The 23281-nt window shown below is 43.8% G+C and overlaps 1 protein-coding gene across 2 annotated transcripts in view; it reads right to left on the minus strand.

Moving 5' to 3' along the window:
• The window catches only part of LOC116832523 (SRSF protein kinase 3-like), a 43164-nt gene that overhangs the window by 11298 nt on the left and 8585 nt on the right, over nt 1-23281 (minus strand). Inside the window, exons 4-7 of one of the 2 annotated variants that reach the window (XM_075073089.1) lie at nt 14142-14231; nt 13555-13659; nt 4973-5135; nt 799-881 (exon numbers count right to left, since the gene is read on the minus strand). In XM_075073089.1, coding sequence (XP_074929190.1) covers nt 799-881; nt 4973-5135; nt 13555-13659; nt 14142-14231 — 441 coding nt within the window. The remainder of the gene's footprint in view (nt 1-798; nt 882-4972; nt 5136-13554; nt 13660-14141; nt 14232-23281) is intronic. The other variant, XM_032793314.2, reaches the window with a different exon arrangement.

Here is a 23281-nt window from a genome sequence, read left to right on the forward strand (position 1 = left end):
GATGTGATCACTCTGGTCACTCAATAACAGACCTAAAAGTGGCAATTCTTCGACAAAAAAAATTCAGAAACAGACTCCAACATGAAACTGCAGAACTGGAATTAATTTGCAGACAGGACACCATCAGATTAGGCCTGAATAAAGACTAGCAGTGGCTGGGTCATTATAAAACCTAAACCTAATTTCCCCAATACGAATTTCCCCCTACTGTTACACCTTCTTGTCAATTGTCTGAAATGGGCCACTCTTGTTACCACTTCAAAAGTTACTTTTCCTCCCTTGGTATCCTGCTGTTAAATGATTTGTCTTGTTATACTGACCTCACACTTGGTAAGGCAACTCCCATCCTTTCATGTATTTATACCTGCTCCTGTATTTTCCACTCCATGCAGCTGATGAAGTGGGTTCTAGCCCATGAAAGTTTATGCCCAAATAAATGTGTTAGTCTCTAAGGTGCCACAAGGACTCCTCATTGTTTTTGCTGATACAGACTAACACGTCTACCACTCTGAAATCTTCTACTGGCCTGAGAGTGTTTGACATTTCTAGTTGTAGAAGCTAACTGTATGCACATACAGCCTTGCCCAAAGCTTGCGGTATGGCCCAGAGTACAGAGCTCAGCTCTGAGCTGGGAGTGCAGAGGACAAACACACATTACAAGATGAAATCAATCTCTCTTTCACAGCACAATAAAACTTTTCAAGGAGATGTGCAATGATGGGCAGACACTAAGATCAGCGTCAGAAAAGAGAGAACAGGGTCCTTCATCCTGGGGGTTAAGAGCTGAAACTGACTCACAGTCCAGCATGCGCTGCCTAGGTCTGCAATTTTCACTCCCATTTTCATTATATTGCAATGATCCAGTTGATTGGCAAGAATTCCTGTATGAAAAAAAAAACAACAGAGCTTAAATTCACAATTTTTGTAGATACAAAAAATTATGGTTTTAAGAGAGACACTGGATTTATGGATTATTATAACAATCTGTAACCCACTAATCCCCCTTTCGTCCGATGACTACCGGGGTGTTATCCAGCCACTTCACTTTGAATGATCCCTTAGAGTATGTGCTAAGCATTTAAGCTAAACTATCTGATTGATCTTGTATTTAGTTGTGACACGCTGAGTACCTTTCCCAGACCTTTGGAAGAGCTCTCTGTAGCTCCAAAGCTTGTCTCTCTCACCAACAGAAGTTGGTCCAATAAAAGATATTATCTCACCTCTCTTGTCTCTCTGTCTCCAAACTAACAGGTATATCATTCAACACAGATCATTCATGTATGTTTTTGCCTTTATCTAATGCCTTTCAGCCCAAAGAATCCTACAGTGCTTTACAGAGAGGTGATTCCTCTTTACCCACCACTGAAATTTGAATGTGCTAAGAAAAGGACACAAAGAAGAATCTGATATCCAGTTAGACTAGAAAGAGGATTTTAGAAAAACAGCCTGTAATTGTCTGAAGTGGAGCATTGGGCTCAGCACCAACTCTGAGGGAAGAGTGCCCCTATTCAGTCACTTACCCCACTCTGCATCGCAGTTCCTATGATGTTGCAGTCTATATAATTTTATAGAAATATGCTAATTTAATGTAACTGGAATATGCTTCATGCAAAAGGTCTTTTGTAAGGTATCATTACAAAGCTTCAGAGGGGTAGCTGTGTTTGTTGCTTTTTACAGATCCAGACTGAGAGTCCTGTGGCACCTTATAGACTAACAGATGTACTGGAGCACAAGCTCGTCTGACGAAGCGGATGTTCACCCACGAAAACTTACGCTCTTATAATTTACTGACTGTGATCATCCTATTTGTATAAATATGCCATTCTTGTATCTGAAAGTAGAAATATAACTCTGAGGGCCTATTGTAATTATGCAAAGTGTGGGCCATTAATGTTGATTTGGAATCTTAATATCTCCCATTAACCAGGACAATTGACTGTAGATGGCTCTGTTTTACTTGTAAGTCTTCCTATATATTGTGTGCTGGCAAGTGGGCAATGAAGTCTTGCGGTGACATGTGATCATGTCACCTGAACTGGAATCCATCTTTAACCTGGTGTCTTTCCATTGAGAAGGAGGGGGTGGGAACCCAGAGAGGAACAAAGGATTACCACCTTATGCAAAAGATATACAAAGGGGTAGAACAGAACAAAGAGGAGAGAGGAGCCACCATGAGCTACCCTAGCTACCACCTGAGCTGGAACAAGAGCTGTACCAGGGGAAAGAATTGTGCCCAGGCCTGGAAGGTGTCCAGTCTGAAAAAAAAACAAACTGAAGCACCTCTGAGGGTGAGATTATCTATATTCAGTTTGATTAAACACAGATGTGCGCATTTTATTTTATTTTGTTTGGTGACTTACTTTGTTCTGTTTGTTACTACTTGGAACCACTTAAATCCTACTTTCTGTATTTAATTAGATCACTTTTTACTTATTAATTAACTCAGAGTACGTATTAATACCTGGGGAAGCAAACAACTATTCATCTCTCTCTATCAGTGTTATAGAGGGTGAACAATTTATTATTTTACCCTGCATAAGCTTTATACAGGGTAAAATGGATTTATTTGAGTTTAAACCCCATTGGGAGGGGCATCTGAGTGTAAAGAACCACTTCTTGTAGCCTGCTTTCAGGGTAACCTGCACCTTTGGGAACAGGCATGTCTGGCTCAGCAACACAGGGTGCTGGGGTCCTGAGCTGGCAGGGAAAGCAGGGGTAGAGGTAGTCTTGGCGCAACAGGTAGCAGCTCCCAAGAGAGTTTTTGTGATCCAACCTGTCACAGTTCCCTTTGCACCAAGCCGAGCACTGGGGCCCAACACTGATTCAGGAAAGAGCATGTCCTACTGAGTCCCTCAGGTCACAGCGATAGCACTGGCTTTTCTCCTCTCTCAACATCAGCAAGAGGAAATGTGACCGCTGCAGGGTATTGACATCTGGCAGACAGAATCTGCTCTGAAAATTGAAAGGTGACCAGCTACCTTTTGATTTTTATCTTGGAAAAGACGTCCCTTTCCCTCAAATATCTTCCAGATTATGTTACTTTACAATGAAGTGCTTGTCAATATATGTCATACACTATCATGCAAGCTTGATTCAAGCAAAAATCTGCCAGTAATTTAGTATCAACATTCACCCCAAAACATTAGGTCCATGAAACAGCAGCACCACAAGACAAACTTTGACATAAAATGTATTACATCTCCCAAATCATTCCTAGAAGGTGAGGAATATCTCTGGTTCAAAGACTCAGAATACAAGTGCTGGTGTTGTGTTTAAATTACAGAAAGGAAGTAGTGTTCTCAGAATAAGAACCTAAATAGAACAGAATAGAATATAGTAGTTTAACACACTGAGAACATGAACTAGATGTTCTCCTCTGAAGATTTCTTGTCAAATGTGACTGTCTGGACCACAAGTGAGGAAATAGTTTGCAGTGATAGAGCCAGGAGCGGCGCCAAGGTTTTTGGCACCCTAGGCACAGGGTCAGCTCGCCGGTCCCACGACTCCGGTGGACCTCCCACAGGTGTTCCTGCGGATGCTCCACCAGAGCCATGGGACCAGCGGACCATCCGCAGGCATGCCTGCGGGAGGTCCACCGGAGCAGTCTGCCGCCCTCCCAAATCCTGGTTCCTTAGGTGACCGCCTAGGTCGCCTAAATGGAAGCGCCAGCCCTGGATAGAGCTGTGTATATGTGTGGGCAGGACTAAAGGGCATCAGCAGATCTGTAGGAGGGAGTGGGGGAGATGCTGCAGTGCTGGATTGAGGGGCATCAACAGAGTCAGAATAGCAGGGGGAGCTGCGTGTCCATCTCATCATGATGTCCCCATGAATTGCATAGTTTTGAGGCTGCTGCTACCTTTCAGCAGATCAGATTTGTTTCCATTCCTGTGCAAATACAATCCCCCTCTCTTATTCTGGTTGTCAGACATGGTTCTCAGATGTATGGTGATAAATTTAACTGGGCAAAGAGTGGCTGGATAGGAATTCCTATTTAGTCAATTTTGCTGGGACTAATGGAAAGCAACTGGGCCTTGCTGGTGCCCCAATCAGGCAAGGACATTTATTTGGATAACTGTACTCTCTGAGACACGAGAGCCTGTCCCAGCAGCTCTTGATGCCAGTACACTGAGCTTTGTGAAACAGGAGTTTGATCTTGACTGTGGCTGTTGTTAAACTGTCTTGGAGAAAACAGAAGTTTTATTTTAAAGTCACAGAAGCCAGTGCATAAAGCAAAAAAACAAACAAACAAAAACCAAGGGAGGGTTTTATTTTCCAGCCTTTGCTCTTTATGAAGGCTGTTGGTCTGGCTGCACTGATTCCTGGCCTCACATACTGCCCCAGGTGAAAGAGGACACAGGAAAGACATTGAGTTGCATAGATACTATTCACAACCAGAGGAAGCACTGAGATGAAGAGACTCTGAGAAGTCATTGCAATGCCTATATAAGTCTGAAAAAGAGCAGTAAACACAGATCTCCTTAAACATCAGATACCAGAGATGGGCCTTTGCATGGTTAAAACAGTACTTTGGGCTACAATTAGCATGAAAAGTGCTATACAAGGTGGAGCTGTATTGTGCTGTGAGTAATTGCTCAGAAGTGATGGAAAGGCATCAGCAAATGCTCATAATTTTCCACTTGTTCCTGTACACAAACCCATCTGCAGCAGCATGTCTATACACAAACAGACCTAGCCTGGGGTTTGAGTGGTTGGTATATGAGACAGATGGGCTTACTCCCAGAAGCAAGAGATGGAAAAGGCCTACCAATACAGGGTAATCTAGGCCAATGGCCTCTCACCAGCCAATGCAGGAATTTATCCTACTGTATATTTACCCTTGGTATGAAGTCTCCATAGGCTGAGGTTGGGGTGCAGTAAGCAGGAATGTTCTTGTTCCTCGCAGGAATCCTAGCACCTGTGTGAGTCCCACTTCCTGTACTAAACTCTGCACATCTTTATCCTTTATACCTACCTGGTTTCTTTAGGCCCAGATTTATGCTTTGGCTCCAGGCAGCTGTGTCATGCAAAAGCTTCTGGAGACTCTCCTCATCCAGCTGCAGCAAGATGTTCTCTGGCTTGATGTCTGTATGGATAATCTGACAATTTGTATGCAGGAACTGCAGCCCTGCCAGTACCTGTGTGAACCAGAGATGGTGATTAACAATCAGGAATGCAGAGACGACTCCTAGGAGCAGCTTTAGATGATGTCACAAGAGAAAGAGACCAACATGATAGACTTGGTGTTTCACACATATTCTGATGTTTATGAAGAATGAAACACAGATGGCATGGAAGATTGTGCAGGAGGCCATCCCTATGCAGGGAATCCCACGCATCTGCTTGGAGTCAGCATCTGTGACAGGGTGCAGAGTGAGAAACACTTACTCAGCCCCTGCCACTCCAGCCCCAATCAAGGGGAATGGATTGGGGCTGGGTGAATAGCCCTGTGTCTGTTTGGAAACAGGCAGCACCTGCCAGCCTCATTAGCCATGGCTATAAAGGCTGGGAGGAAGCCAGGGGGAGGGGGTGGGAAGAGAAAGGCCAGCCACAGATGGAGGTGGGAGTCTTTTGGTCTGTTGCTGGCCAGGCCTGCACTTGGCAAAGTTGGCTGCACAACCTGTACATAGGTGGAAAGTGGTGGCAGGAAAATAACTGTAAATAAAGAACACTGGTGTTGCATCAAGCTGAGGTGTTCCTGACTGATTGGAGAGGCCAATGGGGGCCTAAACCAGAGGGGCCCAGTGTGCATCTCACTACATGTGGAGGCTTGTCCGGGATCTGAAGTCAGTGCAAGATCTTGGTGGCCCAGAGATGGAGGGAACCCTGCAGTGGCTAGCAAAGCAACAGGAGGAGATACAGAAGGCACTGCAAGCCTTCCAGCAATCTTACCAGCTAGAGAGGCAGGCCTTACTCAGCTGGCAGGTGGAGCAACAGAAAACTCTCTAGGAATTTATAAAGGACCAGGCCAAAGTGCAGCAGCTTCTACAAAGACTGGGGACTGGTGAGGGCACCCGCACAACGACGTTAGGCCTATGTAAAATGGGCCCTGCTGATGACCCGGATGGACGCCTTTCTTTGTACCTTTGAGCAGGTAGCCGTGAGTGACGAATGGGATAGTGAAACCTGGGCCCTACAACTGGCTCCCTCTCTGGCTAGCAAGGCTCAAGCAATCTATATGGCACAGAGCAGCGACCAGGCCAAGGACTACAAGGTGGTGAAGGCAGCTGTCCTAGACCGCATAGGGCTGTCAGCAGAGAAATACTGGCAGAAGTTTCAGTCTTACCTTACCTACCTTGACTGGCTAGAGGGGCATTATGGGAGCAAGTGGTGTGATACAACTAATGGTTTCATCGTTGGACCTAGAAAGAATGGAGTGAAGTCTGAGCTACTTGGATTTAGTGAGAAATGGAGAACTCACACATTGCACTAGTACAATGAAAGTAGATTTTGGGGAACGTGCAATGGAAGGAAGTATTACAATCCATTTGTAAGGAAGTGGCTGGGGACACTATAATTAAGGTGAAAAAGGATATAATTTGACCAGGAAAAATGTAAGCGACAAGACATGGCTTTTCATGAACTGGCTCAGATTTGTGATCACTAATTATCATGCTGACCAACATCATCTCATTGTTTCTTGGTCTCTCTTGCCTCACCCACAACTGTTTGTTGCATCAATCTGTTGTCTGTATCTTACACTTAGATAATAAGCTTTTTGAGAGAGGGACTCTCTCTTTGCTGCCATATATATCGTTCATTAGCCTGTTCGTTTATAAGCCGACCCCTGCAAAATGGATAGTAAAAATAGCAAAAACTGTATGACCCTTTCATAAGCCGACCTTATATTTCAGGAGTTGGAAAACTTTGGCTCCCGGCCCTGCCACTTCCTGCAGCTCCCATTGGTTGGGAACGACAAACCTCAGCCACTGGGAGCTGAGGGGCTCCATGCCTGTGAATGCTCCATGTAAACAAAACGACGATGTATTAGATATTCAATTCAATGATTCCATAGAGTTTAAAATCATCAAATTTTGGTGTAGACCCATTTATAAGTCGACCCCCGCTCTTTGATGCATCACTTTTTTACCAAAAATATTCAGCTTATGAATGTGTATAGACAGTATATATGTTTTTACAGCACCTAGCACAAAGAGGCCTTGGCCTCTAGGTGCTACCACATTACAAATGAGTAGAAATAAAACCTGCAATGGCATTGGGGAGAGACCCAAACAAGAACATATAGAATTAGTTAAAGCATGTAGGGAAAAGAGAAGGACAACACTTCATCACTGTGGGAAAAGGATACCTTGTTATGGAGCACAGAGAGTCTGAAGAATTAAGAATTTAGGGACTTAAATGGTTGGGAAGAGAACATACTCTATACATGGAGAATAACTCACTAATGAACATTGATTAGGAAATGAAGATTTTAACAGACTCACTGATACTCACAAGACGCTTTTGAAGTTTTAAATCCAAATTGTTTCTGAGTTAGCCAAATATAATATCAGTAGCAGCAGAATGGCTACTGAAAAGTCCTGTTTTTTAAACTCTAAGTCACATGTTGACAGATTTTCTTAACACTTTCAAAATAAACCACTTTGTGGGCTGCATGCCAAATGAGGCAAAATTTCAGCCTCAAAGATAATTTGAGGGGGAAGAATACCTAACCTACTTCAAATGGAGGGAACAGAAGAAAAATGCCACCTCAGCAGTCCCTAACTCTATAGAAATAAGAATTATTGTTTGCTTAGCACTCTACATACAGCTATGATACGAAGACAAATGTTCCTGTCCCAAGATCTTACAGTCTTAAGTAGACAAAGGATGGATGGAGGATGGGATACAATGAGAAGCAACCTTTGAGTGAAGTTGAGCACACAGCTTGTTAGTTCCAAGATGTTCAGATGAATTTTCCCATGAAGGCAGGAGTTAATTCAGAGTAAAATGGCCTGTTAATTCCCACCTGAAGAGGGTTTCAGATGCTATTTGAGAAACAGGCTAAAGGAGGAAGAATCCACTTCATCTACACCAAGCCTCTCCATGAGTCGTGGGGTGCTGGACTGCACACCCAATCTGTCCACTTGTCAAGATGTTTCTCTGACACCTCGACAAGTGGATCAGCAAAGAGCTGTTGAAAAACTCAGAACATAAGAACGGCTGTACCGGATCAAACCAAAGGTCCATCTAGCCCAGTATCTGTCTACCAACAGTGGCCAATGCCAGGTGCCCCAGAGAGAGTGAACCTAACAGGCAATGATCAAGTGATCTATCCCCTGCCATCCACCTCCATCATCTGACGAACAGAGGCTAGGGACACCATTCTTTACCCTTCCTGGCTAATAGCCATTTATGGACTTCACCACCATGAATTTATCCAGTTCTCTTTTAAACACTGTTATAGTCCTAGCCTTCACAACCTCCTCAGGTAAGAGGGGTTCCACAAAGCTTGACTGGTGCGCTGCGTGTTGAAGAAGAACTTCCTTTATTTGTTTTTAAACCTGCCGTCCATTATTTTCATTGGTGACCCCTAGTTCTTGTATATGGGAATAGAAATAACTTTCCTTTTCCACTTCTCAATATCACTCATGATTTATTTACCTCTATCATATCTCCCCTTAGTCTCCTCTTTTCCAAGCTGAAGAGCCTAGCCTCTCTAATCTTTCCTCATATGGGACCCTCTCCAAACCCCTAATCATTTTAGTTGCCTTTCTGAACCTTTTCTAGTGCTAGAATGATCTTTTTGAGTGAGGAGACCACATCTGTACACAGTATTTGAGATGTGGGCGTACCATGGATTTATATAAGGGCAATAATATATCTCCGTCTTATTCTCTATCCCCTTTTTAATGATTCCTAACATCCTGTTTGCTTTTTGACGCCCAGTGCACACTGAGTGGACATCTTCAGAGAACTATCCACGATGGACTCCAAGATCTTTTTCCTGACTCGTTGTAGCTTAATTAGCCCCATCATATTGTATGTATAGTTGGGATTATTTTTTCCAATGTGCACTAGTTTACATTTATCCACATTAAATTTCCTTTGCCATTTTGTTGCCCAATTCACTTAGTTTTGTGAGATCTTATTCATAGATTCATAGACTCTAGGAGTTGGAGGGACTTCGAGAGGTCATCGATCCAGTCCCCTGCCTCATTGAGTAGGACCAAATACTGTCTAGACTATCCCTGATAGACATTTATCTAACCTACTCTTAAATATCTCCAGAGATGGCAATTCCCACAGCCTCCCTAGGCAATTTATTCCAGTGTTTAACTACCCTGACAGTTAGGAACTTTCCTAAGTCCAACCTAAATCTCCCTTGCTGCAGTTTAAGCCATTGCTTGCTCTATCATTAGACTAGAGCTAGGTGACAAGTTTTCTCCTTATCAGATACCTGAAAAACTGCTATATTGTCCCCTCTCAATCTCTCTTTTCCAAACTAAATAGCCCATTCTTTCAGCTTCTTCATAGGGTCATGTCTCAAGGACCTTAATCTTCTTTGTGCTCTTCTCTGGACCCTCTCCATTTCGCCACATCTTTCTTGAAATACGTGCTCAGAACTGGACACATCTCCAGTTGAGCTAAACCAGTGCAGAGTAGGAGCAGAAGAATGACTTCTCGTGTCTTGTTTACAACACACCTGTTAATGCATCCCAGAATCACGTTTGTTTTTTGCAACGTTATCACACTGTTGACTCATATTTAGCTTGTGGTCCACTTATGCCCCTAGATCTTTCTCCCATACTTCTTCCTAGACTAGCTCTTCCCATTCTGTATGTGTGAAACTGATGTTTCTTCCTAAGTAGAGCATTTGCATTTGTCTTTATTGAACTTCATCCGGTTAACTTCAGACCATTCTCCAATTTGTCCAGATCATTTTGAATTTTGACCCTGTCCTCCAAAGCAGTGCAATCCCTCCCAGTTGGTATCGTCCGCAAACTTAATAAGCGTACTTTCATATGCCCAACATCTAAGTTGTTGATGAAGAATTGAACAGAGCCAGTCCCAAAAACAGACCCCTGCGGAACCCCACTTGTTATACCTTTCCAGCAGGATGGGAGCCATTAATAACCACTCTCTGAGTACAGTTATCCAGCCAGTTTATGCACCCAGCTAATAGTAGCCCCATCCTAAATTGTATTGCCTAGTTTATCAATAAGGATATCATGCGAGACTGTATCAAATGCCTTACTTAAAGTCTAGGTATACACATCCACCGCTTCTCTCTTTCCACAAGACTTGTTATCCTATCAAAGAAAGCTATCAGATTGGTTTTGACATGATTTGTTTTCTTTACAAATCCATGCTGGCTATTCCCTATCACCTTACCACCTTCCAAGTGTTGCAGATGAATTTCTTTAATTTACTGCTCCATTATTCCCTGGCACAGAAGTTAAACTAACTGGTCTGTAGTTGCCTGGGTTGTTTTTATTTCCGTTTTTATAGATGGGCACTATATTGCCCTTTTCCAGTTTCTGGAATCTCTCCCGTACTCCCATGACTTTCCAGAGATAATAGCTAGAGGCTCAGATACCTCCTCTATTAACTCCTTAGTATTCTAGGATGCATTTCAATCAGGCCCTTGTTGACTTGCAGTATCTAACTTTCTAAGTGATTTTAACTTGCTCTTTTTTTATTTACTTCTAAACCTACCCCGTTCCCATAAGCATTCACTGTTAGACATTCCTTCAGACTTCGCAGTGTAGACCGAAACAAGATGTCATTAAGCATCTCTGCCATTTCCAAGTTTCCTTTTACTGTTTCTCCCATCCTCACTGAGCAGTGGGCCTACCCTGTCCTTGGTCTTCCTCTTGCTTCTAATGTATTGATAAAAGTCTTCTTGTTTCCCTTTATTCCCATAGCTAGTTTGAGCTCATTTTGTGCCTTTGCCTTTCTAATCTTGCCCTGTATTCCTGTGTTGTTTGCCTATATTCATCCTTTGTAAATCTAGCTAGTTTCCTTTTTTATAATGACTTCCTTTTTTATTTGTTAGGTCATGCAAGATCTCGTGGTTAACCAAGGTGGTCTTTTGCCACATTTTCTATCTTTATCCCATTAGAATAGTTGCTTTTGGCCTTAATAGTGTCCTTTGAAAAACTGTCAACTCTCCTCAGTTGTTTTTTTCCCCTCAGTCTGATTCCCATGGGACCTTACCTATTAGCTCTCTGAGCTTACCAAATCCACCTTCCTGAAATCCATTGTCTCTATTTTGGTGTACTCCCTCCTACCTTCCTTAGAATTGCAGTCTATGATTCATGATCACTTTCACCCAAGCTTCCTTCTTCTTTCTTCTTTTGAAGTTCTTCACAATCTGCTTTGGTCTTACTATCTTGAGTAGTTAGTATCATCTTGCAAACTTTGCCACCTCACTGTTTACCCCTTTCTCCAGATAATTTATGAATAATTTAATAGGATTGGTCCTAGGACTGACCCTGGGACGGCACTAGTTACCCCTCTCCATTCTGAGAATTTACCATTAATTCCTACCCTTTGTTCCCTGTCTTTTAACCAGTTCTCAATCCCTGAAAGGACCTTCCCTTTCATCCCATGACAGCTTAATTTACATAAGAGCCTTTGGTGAGGTACCTTGTCAAAGGCTTTCTGGAAATCTAAGTACACCATGTCCACTGGATTCCCCCTTGTCCACATGTTTGTTGACCCCGTCAAAGAACTCTAATAGATTAGTAAGACACGATTTCCCTTTACAGAAAGCATGTTGACTATTGCTCAACAGTTTTATGTTTTTCTATGTGTCTGATAATTTTATTCCTAACTATTGTTTCGACTAATTTGCCCGGTACCGACATTAGACCTACCGATCTGTAAAAGAATTCTGAGATATACCATGTAAGTATAACTGAACTTTGAGATCTCTGTTAGCCTTTTTCATTCCCTAGCAGCTCATGGACACTGTGTAAGAAATGCTGTTTCTGGCACGTTTGTTTAAGTAAAATGCCAAGACTATGCAGAGGAGGGAGAAACATTATGGTTCTGATCAGAGCATGGGGGATCACTCCCTAAATTAAAACATCATTCAGTCATGGCACTTGCTGCAGCCCAGGCCTCTGGTCGTCTTGCATGGAAGGAATGAGAGAGAGCTATGAAGCAAAGTGCTAGCAATTTGTAACATCACGAAGAAAGGTATATAGACAAACCTCACAGCCAAACTGGAGCCAACTTAAGACTGTTTAACTAAGTGGTCTCCCTGTGCATCTTGCTTTCAGTACTGGCTATGACTGCACACTGAAGCCATCTTGTCAACAGAAGATTTTTAATTGTGGAGGGAGTAAAAAAAAGTATTTTCCATGATGATGTCAAAGCTACAGCAGCTGGATGGAGGTTCTTATGTCAACAGACAGAATGGATGACAGCAGGTTTGTTTCGTGTGTCCCTATGGGCAGCAGATTAATTTTCAAGAGTTGCTCAGTGAAGTAACATGCCATAATACTGACTATTCTGAGCTGAACCAACTTTCTAAATATGTCATTTTGCAACTTGTAAACTCAACAATATCAGTAGTGAATTTCCCAGGCACAGGTCTACAAAAGGCCACTGAAATCTGAACAAGCAGCGCTTTCAAAATTCCAGTAAAATTAGGGGGTAGGCTAGGCAACCCAAAGGTCACGTAAGGACATTGATGACTCTTTTCACCATATGCATTTTAATATTAGGTACTGCCACACAATTCAGTTTAAAATATATATTTGAATTTCCTGTTAGCTATCAGCTTTTTAGTTGTTTCATCATTTTGGTATTTTTTGTTAACTAATTTGGTAATGTCTTTAAAATATCTTGGATTTTTATTGACTTTTCATAGCAAAAATTCCTGATGTGTTTGACAAATAAATCTAGACAGAGCTTACCCTTATCTGCCACTGAAGTGCAGACACCTCTGGAGCAAGAGGAGGAAGTTGTTTCATAGTGCACAGTAACAGCACACATCAGTTTAATACATAAAGAAGCGACTCAGGGTCTGTTCTGCAACTTTATGCTACTTAGTTTGAGACGTGGCAGGTTGATATGGCTTTATTGGTTTTGAAGAATAGCAAATGGTCCAGATATCCCAAGAGATGAGACCCAGGCACAGCTTTTGCTCTATTTGTTCTTTCTTGGATTTATGTCACATTTTTACTTTTTGTTTTCTTTCATGAAGGGACAACTGGCCAGTATTTCCTTGTAATAGGTTTCACCCCTTTGATCTGTTCCTCTGTGGATTTATTTTAATCACACTGGAATAAATTGCAGACAAACCCAACCAGCATATAGCTAGCTATTCCAGTCCTCTTCACTCGAAGATAAAAATACACCAGGTTAAGAGGTGTAAGTGAGAGGTCAGATGTGTAATTGGGTAGGGAAATGATCTCCATCTCACAGGAACTGTATTTAAATTTGGGACAAAACCACATTTGGATTTTATGCTTTAGTAAAATAATCCTGAGTGTTCGAAAAGATTCCTCCACCGCACACCCAATCTGCCCAGCTATTCTCTCTACCCCGCAAGCCTCCCTCGCCCCTCTGTGTCCTCACCCTTCCAGTGCTCCGAGCTCTCACCTGCTGTAAGGCTTTTTTCACAAAGGGCAAGGGGAGACCCTGGGCTCCATGGCTCCTCAGCAGACATCGCAGAGAAGGACCCAGCAATTCAAATACCAAGCACACATGTAGGAAAGTCAGGGATTCACTGAGAGAGAGAATGCTATCCCCATTCACTTTGATGTTAACTAGACAAGCCACAGCCACCCCTCGCTCCCAGCCACCATTCTATGCCCCACTCCCCAGGCCAGCCCCTTGCTCCCACTCCCAGCTGCCATCCTATGCTCCCTCATCAGACTGGCCCCTGGCTCCTGCTCCCAGCCACATCCTATGCCCCCCAGACTGGCCCCCACTGTCAGCTGCCATCCTATGCCCCATTGGCCAGTCCTTCACTCCCACTCCCAGCCACCATCCCACACCCCTATCCCCAAGTCCAGCCCCTCTCTCCCACTCCCAGCTGCCATTCTACATACCCCAGGCTGGCCCCTTGCTCCCAATTCCAGGCCTCCCCCTCTCACAGGGACACAGCCAGTCTTTTCAACAGGATAGCATTCTGTCTGGCTGATGGCATTGCAAACAGTGAAAGCCACTATTCTTAGCTGAAGGATATGGAAGCCATTTGCTCCAATCATTTTAAAGTCATCTAAACAATGGACAATATTCTCCCCTGCCCGGTCCTTCTTCTTCATGCTGCTCACCTGAGAGTGGTCAAAAAAACCTCTTGTTTAGTGGAATACATGTATTGGGTCTTGCTCTCTGCATTTTATCCTGTCATCCACAACCATAATATCTGAGCATCTTCCATGTACAAATCAATAGCAAGGTCCCTAGGATTCTATAGTAAGTCTCTCCACCTTTTTTGGGGGCTAATAGCTCTCTTGGAGTATTTTGTTAGTGGATGGTTGCGTAATTTGGATGCTTTCATGTATGTTTTATTGGTGAAACCCAACAATGAGGGAATTGAACAAACCCAACTCCAATTATATTAGTGGAGTCCAATCCCCTGTGGTGAATTCCCTCACAATTATCCAGCCGTATCCCAGGTGAAGGATAGACACAATTCTCCATAAATAACCTAGGGCTGTGTCTAATCAGCTCAGATATTTCCTGACAATCCCCCTCTGGGGGTACTTACCACCACTAAACCCATCACATCTGACTCTCTTCCAAGGGTATTGCCCACATATATGGAAAGGTTGTTCTTCCATATGGCCACAGCTTATCACACTCATCAGAATTGTCTCATTGTTTCCTTGTGCATCCTCAGTTGTTCTCTCTTGGCTTATGTTTATATTGTAAGCTCATTGGGACAGGGACCATCTCTTTGCTGTTTGTTTGTACAGCACCTAGCACAATGAGGATGAGATCTAGACATTGCTGCAGTGCAGGAAACAAATAACAACAATGGTGTCACTTTGAGAACCTGAGGATTAGAATTTTTGGCTCATCACCTGATATAACAAATTCCGTTGGCCAGTAAAAATATGTCAGCATGCTGGCATGTTTCCTTTTAGAAACTTAAATCATTTCTTGTCATTAGGGCTAAAAGAATTAATTGTGCAATTAAAAAGATTAATCATGATTAATCGCACTGTTAAACAATAATAGAATAACATTTAAATATTTTTTGATGTTTTCTACATTTTCAAATATATTGATTTCAATTACAACACAGAATTCAAAGTCAACAGTAGCTCACTTTATATTTATTTTTTATTACAAATATTTGCACTGTAAAAAAAATACTATTTTTCAATTCACCTAATACAAGTACTGAAGTGCAATCTCTTTATTATGAAAGTTGAACCTATAAATGTAGAATTATGTACAAAAAATCTGCATTCAAAAATAATTTAAAACTTTAGAGCTTACAAGTCCAATCAATCTTACTTTTTGTTCAGCCAATCGCTAAGACAAACAAGTTTGTTTACAATTGCAGAAGATAATGCTGCCTGCTTCTTGTTTACAATATCACCTGAAAGTGAGAGCAGGCATTTGCATGAAGAGGCATATGAATCTTTAGCGCATCTGGCATGTAAATATCTTGTGACACCAGCTACAATAGTGCCATGCGAATGCCTAGTCTCACTTTCAGGTGACGTAATTAAGAAGTGGGCAGCATTATCTCCTGTAAATGGAAATAAATATGTTTCTCTTAGCGATTCGCTGAACAAGAAGGAAGACTGAGTGGACTTGGTAGGCTCTAAAGTTTTACAATGTTTTGTTTTTGAGTGCAGTTATGTCACAAAAAAACCCTACCATTTGTAGCTGCACTTCCATATAAAGAGATTGCACTACAATACTTGTACGAGGTGAATGAAAAAATACTATTTTTATAATTTTACAATGCAAATATTTGTATTAAAATTATATAAAGTGAGCACTGTACACTTCGTTCTGTGTTGTAACTGAAATTGATATATTTTTAAATGTAGAAAAACATCAAAAATATTTAATACATTTCAATTGGTATTCTATATTTTAACAGTGCAATTAAACACGAATAATTTTTTTTGAGTTACTCACATGAGTTTACTGCGATTAATTGACAGCCCTACTTGTAATTATCACTCAGGCCTAGTACTGGAGATTGTGGTCTGCTACGCTGCCTAAACAGAAAGGATTTACAACAAACTATTTCTAAATTAACTAAGACCAGGTCTACAAACAAAGTTATACCAATATACCTGAAGGGATGATTTATACCAATATAATTAAGTGTGTGCAACTTTTGGGAGGACTCATATCACTATAAACCGTCTTATATCAGTTTAACTTGGGCTGGTAAATAACCAGTCCCAAACTATAAAGTTCAGACACAAAGTTGCACTGATTTAACTAAACTAATTTAAATTAACTGGTACAACTTCTATATGTAGACAAGTCTAGATTTGCCACCACCCAGGTGGTGAACCTATTAGGCAATCTAGGCGGTCGCCTAGGGTGCTAGGATTTGAGGGGGCAGCATTTTCTGGTGGCGACCGATCTTCTGCCGCCTGCGTTTGCCACCCGCATTTAGGCAGAGGAGCTAGGGCAGGGGGGCGCGGGGAAGGCCACTTGCACGCAGTAAGGGGGGAAGCGGCATGCAGGGGAACTCCTGCTCAGCTCACCCCTGCCCCGCCTTCTCCCAAGCACGCCCGCTGCTTCACTTCTCCCGCCTCTCCAGACTTTGCTGCGCCAATCAGCTTAAGTGCCGCAAGCCTGGGAGGCGGGAGAGAAGTGAAGTAGCACGGAGTGCTCGAGGGAATAGCAGAGCAGGTGTGAGCTGGGGCGGGAGCTGCCACATGACTCCCCGGGCCGGGGAGGGGAGCTTACCATGGGGCTGTGCCTCAGGTGGAGGGGGGGGTGGGGAGCTGCTGTGGGGAGTGCCTCAGGGCAAGCAGGGGCCAGCTGCCACACGGCTCCCTGGGCCGGGGAGGGGAGCTGCCATGGAGGGGTGTGCCTCAGGGCGGGGGGTGGGAGCTGCCACAGGGCTTGGGGGACGGGGGGGGGCGCAAGGTGGAAGTTTCGCCTTAGGCGCCAAAACATCCTTGCACCGGCTGACCACCACCATAGACCTAAAATTCAGGTCATCTTCAGGACAATTAGTGCCATATTAATAGGTACAACTAATGCTGAGACAGGCATGAGCACACAAGGAAACTCAGGCTACAAGCTTAGTGTCTTGTTATACTTTTTGCTGCATTATGTACTTTTTGCAAAAGTATTAACTTATTTGTTTGCCATAATGCCTAGGAGACCTTTGTGTTAGGTACTGTCAACACAGAATCCGCCCCCCCGCCAAGCTTTTCATTTAAAGACAATGACCCAGATCTTCCATTTAGGCACCTAAATGTTTTGAGGATCTGGAGCATGTTCACCTTTTCCTGTTGCAAAGGTGGAGATCCCCCACCCTGAGGTGCTCCTCAGTTTGTCATTGGATGTCTAGAGCAGCTTGCGGGGATGAGGCCAAGATGGAAAGTCTCAGCTCACCTGTGAATCTGAGAGTAAGGACTATGGGATGGAGATAGAGGAAGCAACAGGAGGAGAACAACCACCAACTTACTCAACAACTCAGGATAATGAGTGTTATAGTGCAGTGAGAGTGGTCTCTGTTTCCTGCAGCAGAAGAGAGAGGGGCTCCGAGCGTAAAGATGGTTACTTACTGGTATTTGTAACTGTTGGTCTTTGAGAATGGGTGCAGACGTATTTTCCATTCAGGTGACTCGCAAGCAGTTCTCATAGGAGGTGGAGCTCCCAATCTGCCTAAGCAGTGACTGCAGGATTGCCTTTTCAAAGTTTGCATCAGATCATGATGCAGTAAAAGTATGTATAGATGACCAGGTAGCAGCTCTGCAAATGTCCAATATTGAAATATCACTGAGGATTCTCTCTTGGGGGGGGGGGGGGAGGCCTTCTGGCCTTGAACTTTGTGACTCTGACTCTAGGACTCCATGCAGCACTCTGCCTCAGTTTCCCCATCTGTAAAAGTGGGAGGAGAATACCTGCCTGTCTCTCGCTCTTAAGGCTGTTGGGAGGCACTATGGTACTATGAGTGGAGTGCATTCATAACTGTCAGCTCTGCTCAGAGATCCAGTCCCTGTCTGGGTGAAGGCAAAATGAATTTTAGCAGGGGCAGATGAAGGGTGAAGTTGTGTGGTTTAGACAGAGGCCTGCCAGGCACCCACCTCACTCCACTGCCAGCCCCTGGGGCTTTGCCTCAGTTTCCCCATCAGGGCCAAGCCCTTGGGGTCAGAAAGCACCAAGCAAGGATAAAATCTCACCCTCCATTCAGGATGCGCAATCCCCATCCAAGCCAACAGGAGCTGGGCCGGCTCAGGTCCTATTTTCCTTTCCCTCCTCTAGCTGGACGGTGCAGGGTGAACTTGCCTGACTGGGCACAGAGCCACTGGCAAAAGCGTGGCATCCCCTCACCCCGGGCTTCATGGTGCTGCTGACATCACCCGGTTTGTTGCAGCGGAAAATAAATTAACGAAAGCAGCCACAGCCTGAGCATTGCCCTGGCCACCACCAGTGACGTGCAATACCTTCTGGACATCGCTCTCGGTCAGTAAGCGTGCGGCGAGCTCGCTCCCCGTCTCGTCCGCTTTACGCGCCCCGCTCACGTAGAGCTGTCGAAAAGGTGGTCAGAAAAGCTTACGTCAGCCACAGGGAAAGATAGAGAGAGGGTTAAGCACACGGCGGATGGGCGCACCTAGGAGCCTAGCAGGAACCAGCTGGGCTTTCAACTGCGCTGCATCATCGTTGGGACACCGCTCCAACCTGGATGCCCCTCCCTAGAGCCAGAGGGTGCAGGGATCTGGGACAGGGTCCAGAGGAGAGATTCTGGCCCCCATAGGCCCTGGATCAGGTTCTAAACTCTGGCCTGCAGTCTGCCTCTGACATATGGTTTATGAAGTCTCACCTCTGCTGCCTCAGATCAGCTGGCATTTCTCCTGTGCACTAACTTTAAATGGTAGGGTAGAGCATGGAGGGGTGTGCCTCAGGGCGGGGGGTGGGAGCTGCCACAGGGCTCGGGGACGGGGGGAGGGCGCAAGGTGGAAGTTTCGCCTAGGGCGCAAAACATCCTTGCACCGGCCCTGACCACCACCATAGACCTAAAAGTTCAGGTCATCTTCAGGAACAATTAGTGCCATTATTAATAGGTACAACTAATGGCTGAGACAGGCATGAGCACACAAGGAAACTCAGGCTACAAGCTTAGTGTCTTGTTATACTTTTTGCTGCATTATGTACTTTTTGCAAAAGTTATAACTTATTTGTATTGCCATAATGCCTAGGAGACCTTTGTGTTAGGTACTGTCCAAACACAGAATACCGCCCCCCCGCCAAGCTTTTCATTTAAAGACAATGACCCAGATCTTCCATTTAGGCACCTAAATGTCTTTGAGGATCTGGAGCATGTTTCCACCTTTTCCTGTTGCAAAGGTGGAGATCCCCCACCCTGAGGTGCTCCCTCAGTTTGTCATTGGATGTCTAGAGCAGCTTGCGGGAATGAGGCCAGAGTGGAACAGCTCAGCTCACCCTGTGAATACTGAGAGTAAGGACTATGGGATGGAGGAAGAGGAAGCAACAGGAGGAGAACAACCACCAACATACTCAACAACTCAGGATAATGAGTGTTATAGTGCAGTGAGAGATGGTCTCTGTTTCCTGCAGCAGAAAGAGAGAGGGGCTCCGAGCGTAAAAGATGGTTACTTACTGGTATTGTAACTGTTGGTCTTTGAGACATGGGTGCAGACGTATTTTCCATTCAGGTGACTCGCAAGCAGTTCTCATAGGAGGTGGAGCTCACAATCTGCCTAAGCAGTGACTGCAGGATTGCCTTTCCAAAGTTTGCATCAGATCTAGATGCAGTAAAAGTATGTATAGATGACCAGGTAGCAGCTCTGCAAATGTCCAATATTGAAATATCACTGAGGAATCCTATTGCCATTGCTAGGGCCCTCGTCAAATGAGCTCACAAGCTCTGTGAAGGCATGGCCTGACCTACTTCAGATGCTAGTGTAATGCAAGAATGTATCAATCTGGAAATGGTTTTCACAGAGACCACCTGACCCCCCTCCTTCGATCCACATAGGAAATAAACAAATGAGGCGATGCTCAAAAAAGTTTAGTTCTGTGTAGGTAGAATGGCAAGCGTTGCCTCATATCCAACATCTGAAGACACTGTTCATTTGTGTTGGAGTCTAGTTTAGGAAAGAACTCTAGAAAATAAATCATTTGGTTAAGGTGAAACTGAGAAACGACTTTTGATAAAAAATTTGGCTGCCGCCCCAGGGCCACACTGTCCTTGAAAAACTGTGTATGGGGGCTGTGCCATTAAGGCTTGCAGTTTGCATAATGCTGCTACAGCCATAAGGAAGCTTATCTTCTGGCACAGGAGGGACAGAAAACAGGTTGCTGGGGCTCAAAAGGAGGACCCATGAGGGGAGCCAGGACAGTATTAAGGTTCCACAATGGAACCCGCTCTTTCACAGGTGGGTAGAGACTAGGGTGACCAGAGAACAAATGTGAAAAATCAGGACAGGGGTGGGGGTAATAGGCGCCTATATAAGAAAAAGACCGAAAAATTGGGGCTGTCCCTATAAAATTGGGACATCTGGTCATCCTAGTAGAAACAAATATTCCCTTAGAAACCTAACCACCACGGGGTTCAAGAAAAGTGGCTGATCTCAAATAGGCAGATGAAATGGCAAGATTTAAATGAACCCATAATGAACTGAGTGAGAGATCAGAAGACTTAAGATGCATTAGGTATGCCAAAATGTCCTGAATACAGGCAAGCATCAGCTGGCTTCCCTCGAGCAAGCGCCCACACTGAAGAACACTTCCACTTGGTTACCCTAGTAGAGGTTTTCCTGCTGTTAAGCCACAGCAATGTAACACATTCCAAACATCCTCCCTCCTCATCTAGCCATGCAGCATCCACTTCATGAGATGAAGAGGGTGACTGCTGGATGCAAAACTTGATCATAGTGCTGAGTCAGTAGATCGGGATGAAGAGGCAGTGATATGGGAGGTCAAACCAATAGACCAGTAGGTCAGAGAGCCAACATTGCATGAGCCAAGCTATAGCAATGAGAATAAGTTTGGTATGCTTCAACTTTAGTGTGCGAATGACATCTGGGATTAGAGAGAAGGAATACCTCAAAGCAGACCCCTGCATTTGAGGTGGAAGGTGTCACTTAGGGATTCTGTATTGAGACCAACTTGAGAGCAAAATTGGTGGCACTCCTTGTTGTCTCTCATTGCAAACAGATTGATCGTTGGAATGCCCCATTCTGCAAAGATGGACTCAGCACCCTCAACTTCAGAGACTACATGTGATTGTGGGAGAAATTCCTGCTGAGGTGATCAGCCAAGTTACTCTGGACCCCAGGTAAGTGAGCTGCTGTGGGAACAATGCCTTCCATGATGCAGAACTGTCGTAACTTTATTGCTTCCTGACACAGCTGGTTGGAGGAGGTTCCTCCCTGCTTGTTCATATAGTATTGCGGTTGTAGCGTTAGTGAATATATGAGCCAGTGTGCCCCATATGTGATCCCGAAAAGCTTGGCAGGCACTGTAAATGGCCCAGAGCTCCAGAATGTGGATTTGGAGGGAAACTTTCTGTTTTGATCACAAGCCAAGAAGTTTTAACACCGCTAGATGTGCTCCCCAACCTACTGAGGTGGCATTGGTGACTACTGTCCTGGCTGGGGGAGGATGCACAAAGGGACCACCCTGGCATATGTTACTTTGAACTGTCTAGTACCATTAGGATCTTCAGAGGAACTCAGACAAACCTGTCCAAGTTGGGCAATAGACCAATTTCAACCACACCTGAAGCAGGCAAAGGCGCAGTCTTGTATGCTGGATGATGTAAGTACATGCAGCCATATGACCTAGTAACTTCAGGCATACATGGACCATAGCTGAAGATTGAGATTGTAGTGCCAGACATAGATGCTGAATTGTTTGAAATCATTCATTCAGCAGAAACACTCTCAAATTTGTAGACTCTAATAAGGCCTCAATGAACATGATCTTTTGAGTTGGTGCTACCACTGACTTCTTTTTGTTCAATATCATTCCCAGATGACAGAAGAGACATAAGAATGGCATAGTGGGTCAGACGAATGGTCCATCTAGCCCTGTATCCTGTCTTCAGATAGCATCCAATCCCAGATGCTTCACAGGGAATGAACAGAACAGGGCAATTATATAGTGATCCATCCGTTGTGATCCAGTCCAATCATCTGGCAGTCAGAGGTTTAGGGACATGCACAGTATGGGGTGCATCCCTGATTATCTTGGCTGATTGCAACTGATTGACCTATCATCCATGAATTTACCTAATTCTTTTTATAACCCAGATATACTTTTGGCATTCGCAACATCAGCCCTGGCAATGAATTCCACAGGTTGATTTTATGTTGTGTGAAGAAGTACTTCCATGTTTGTTTTAAACCTGCTACTTATTATTTCATCAGGTCTGCCAGTTCATGTGTTATGTGAATTAGTAAACAACACTTCCTTGTTCACTTTCTCCACATCAGTCTCAATTATATAGACCTCTTTCATATCCCCCTCAGTCATTTCTTTTACAAGCTGAATAGTCCAGGTCTTTTTAATCTCTCCTCATATGGAAGTTGGTCCATACCCCTGATAATTTTTGTTGCTCTTCTCTGTACTTTTTCCAGTTCTAACATATCTTTTTTGAGATGTTGCGAACTGCACTCAGTATTCAGGGTATGGACATACCATGAATTTATATAGCAGCATTATTATATTTTCTGTCTTATTATCTATCCCTTTCTTAATGGTTCCTAACATTCTATTAGATGTAGTGTGACTTGGGAGAACACATGTTCTCTGAACTTGTCTCTCACTAATCAATAGTCCAGATACAGGAAAATATTAATTCCTCTTTTTCTGAGGCATGCTGACACTACAGTCAGTCATGTATTTTTAAAAAATGTGAGGTGCTGAAATGAAGCACAGTGTACTGATAGTATTACCCCACCATACCAAATCTCAGAAATCTCCTGTGGCTCAGGAAAATCGCCATATAGAAATAAGCATCCTGAAGGTTCAGGGTAGCAAATCAGTCATTGTGGTTCAATGCAGAAAGGATAGTTGCTAGGGTCACCATAAGGATTCCTACATATCTAGTGTATTTGCTGAGGCTGTGGAGGTCAATAATAGGTCTCATCCTTCCTTTGAATTTGGGGACCAGGAAATACCAGGAAAAGAACCCCTTTTT

This window comes from Chelonoidis abingdonii, chromosome 17 (genome assembly GCF_003597395.2).
Source record: "Chelonoidis abingdonii isolate Lonesome George chromosome 17, CheloAbing_2.0, whole genome shotgun sequence".
Lineage (NCBI taxonomy): Eukaryota > Metazoa > Chordata > Testudines > Testudinidae > Chelonoidis > Chelonoidis abingdonii.